The 2,500-nt window shown below is 43.4% G+C and overlaps 1 protein-coding gene across 9 annotated transcripts in view; it reads left to right on the top strand.

Moving 5' to 3' along the window:
* The window catches only part of nav2a (neuron navigator 2a), a 197,348-nt gene that overhangs the window by 119,877 nt on the left and 74,971 nt on the right, over positions 1 to 2,500 (top strand). For all 9 annotated transcript variants that reach the window (XM_063188204.1, XM_063188208.1, XM_063188201.1 and 6 more), the window contains one exon: positions 1,142 to 1,264. In XM_063188204.1, the coding sequence (XP_063044274.1) occupies positions 1,142 to 1,264 (123 nt within the window). The remainder of the gene's footprint in view (positions 1 to 1,141; positions 1,265 to 2,500) is intronic.

Raw genomic sequence — 2,500 nt, 5'->3', positions numbered from 1 at the left:
CAGAAAGGACACATACTGTATACATTTTCAATTGTTCGAACCTCATAGCGGGGCCAAATGTTTGCCATACCAGGGCCGGATCTGGCCCGTGGGCCACCATTTGGAGACCACTGCACTACAGTCATTCAAGCCTGAGCACCCGCTGTCTTGTCATTCAAGAGGGATGGCAATGATATCATACAATTCCTACTCATGAAAAGACTCTTTGGACTCTTTCTCTTTAGCGACATGATTAATTGGATAATTGCTTTGCTTCAACTTGTGATTAAAATTCGATTTATTGTGCCACCATGTTGGACGGTGATGGAAGAATATGATTTATCCTGTCTCTAGTGGCTAGCTAGCGCAACGTAATGTGTTTTCATTGGACTGCGATGGATCAGCCATGCTGTATATTGGCGTCGTTGCTATTCCTTGGCCATCTTTCCACTCTGGTGCCTCAATTTATTTTTCCCTCTCCACAAAAAACTCTCCCTTCTTCCTTTGTAAAGCTTGGCGATATGAAAAAAAATGAGTGTTATGCCTGAGTGACAGCTTTTTTTTCAGGACCTAAAAGGACATTTTTGAGATGGAAAAAGTAATGCCTGTCTATAGCTACAGTTGTGTCACTTAGGGAAAATATTGGTAACTTGGGACTTTTGGCCCGTTTTTTTCCCCCCTGATAAGAGGTTCCATTAGTCTGAATCTAGACCCCATGTCTGTCTGTCTGAGAAGACATGCTGCTATTGAGATGTTAACATACATTTTCCCTATGTTCTCTCTCTCTTTCTCTGTCTGTCTGTCTCTCTCTCTCTCTCTGATTTTTCTCTCCTGTGTTATTATATGGTGGGGTGGTTAGGTAGACATTTGTAATCTGAGGATATAATTCGATTGCAATATCAATGTAATGTATATACAATATGTACTCCATGGTTTGATGGCTGTAGGATTTAGTAGTGTATGCTATCATGCGTGCATGCGTTCATGCATTATACGTTCCAATGCAATTTGTGGGCACAATAATAAGGTTTGAATATCTGGCCAATGTATGAATGTTAACACCCCTCTCCTTCTCTCCCTATTTCTTCTCCACTCTCTCTATCTGTCTCTCTGTCTCTCTCTCTCTCTCTCTCTCTCTCTCTCTCTCTCTCTCTCTCTCCAGCTACATGACGGATGGAGGCTTAAGTCTCTACACTCGTCGTCTGAACAGGATGCCGGACAGCATGGCCGTTGTGAGGGAGAGTCTCCATAGAAACGCCTCCACTGGCCAGGGAGATGCAGACAGGTAATGTGTCGCCTTTACTCTTTTCTTCTCTCTCTCTCTCTCTCTCTCTCTCTCTCTCTCTCTCTCTCTCTCTCTCTCTCTCTCTCTCTCTCTCTCTCTCTCTTTCTCTCTCTCTCTCTATTTTAAACTGACTCAAAATGCTGTGAACACTCTCTAAAGCATAGGTGGCTAACCCGCGGCTCTCGAGCCGCATGCGGCTCTTTGCCTGGTGTCTTGCGGCTCTTGCGTCCATGTCCAAGTTTGTGTTTATGTCCCATAGGCAATATGCATTGGAATTGCGCACACAAAGTTAATTAGAACTATGGCAAATAAGTGCCCTGTAGTCTTGGTACTGTAGTAGGCCTTGCCGAAATGTGTCCTGAATGATCACGTTGGTGTGTGACATTTGTTACTGCAAATACAAGACGTGATTTAGGCCTAAGCCTATGTTCTAAAAATAAAGCTTTAAAAAGTGAACCCGTCTTTCGCTGACTAGACAAAATAGCGGCAAAAATGTTTTAACCTGAAAGATTTGGCCATCACTCCTCAATAAGGTCAAGAAATGTGCTGTCCATATTTGTGGATTCTATTGCTCGGATATGGCGGTTATAAATGTGCAAATGATATTGAGAAAGGCGTCTGGAGCAGAGATGCGCCGAGAATCTCTGTCCTGCGTAGCCATCTCTGCGCTCTGTTAAGAGGAGTGTTCATGGCTATTGACCCGAAGTGAAATTATGTTTTTAGTTTAAAATCGTCACGGGCTATAGACAAATAGCGCCAAAAATAATGTTTTATCCTGGTTTTCGCGGTGAATGTCGGCCGTGGTCTATCAGTCATTGTCAAAGCGGCGCGGGCAGACAGCGTGCAGGTGGGAAACCATTTCAATCGACTTGCCGCTTGTCCGCGCTCAGTTTAGTCTCAAAAAGAAAACTTTGATTTTTTCCCCTGGCCCCCTGTCAGCACCCGCTGAAACATTAATGTGGAAAATGAACGGCGATTTGACGAACCACATTGTTAATTTTGGGTGTTGTCGTCAGACATCCAATGATGATCTGTGCGCAAGAAAGCGGTGCCCGTGCGCCTAACCCCCGAATGAGCTAAGAGAGGCGGATAATCTTTGTGAAAACGTGTCTGTGAAACGTGTTTTATTGAAATATGAAAGAATTTATTAACATAATGCTGATCTGTGTACCCTTGTCTTCTTATGTAAAACAACATTTTATCTTGAAAAAACCCTTTCCCCCCCAAAAAATTGAA

This window comes from Engraulis encrasicolus, chromosome 22 (genome assembly GCF_034702125.1).
Source record: "Engraulis encrasicolus isolate BLACKSEA-1 chromosome 22, IST_EnEncr_1.0, whole genome shotgun sequence".
NCBI lineage: Eukaryota > Metazoa > Chordata > Actinopteri > Clupeiformes > Engraulidae > Engraulis > Engraulis encrasicolus.
This window is presented reverse-complemented; position numbering and strand designations above follow the sequence as displayed.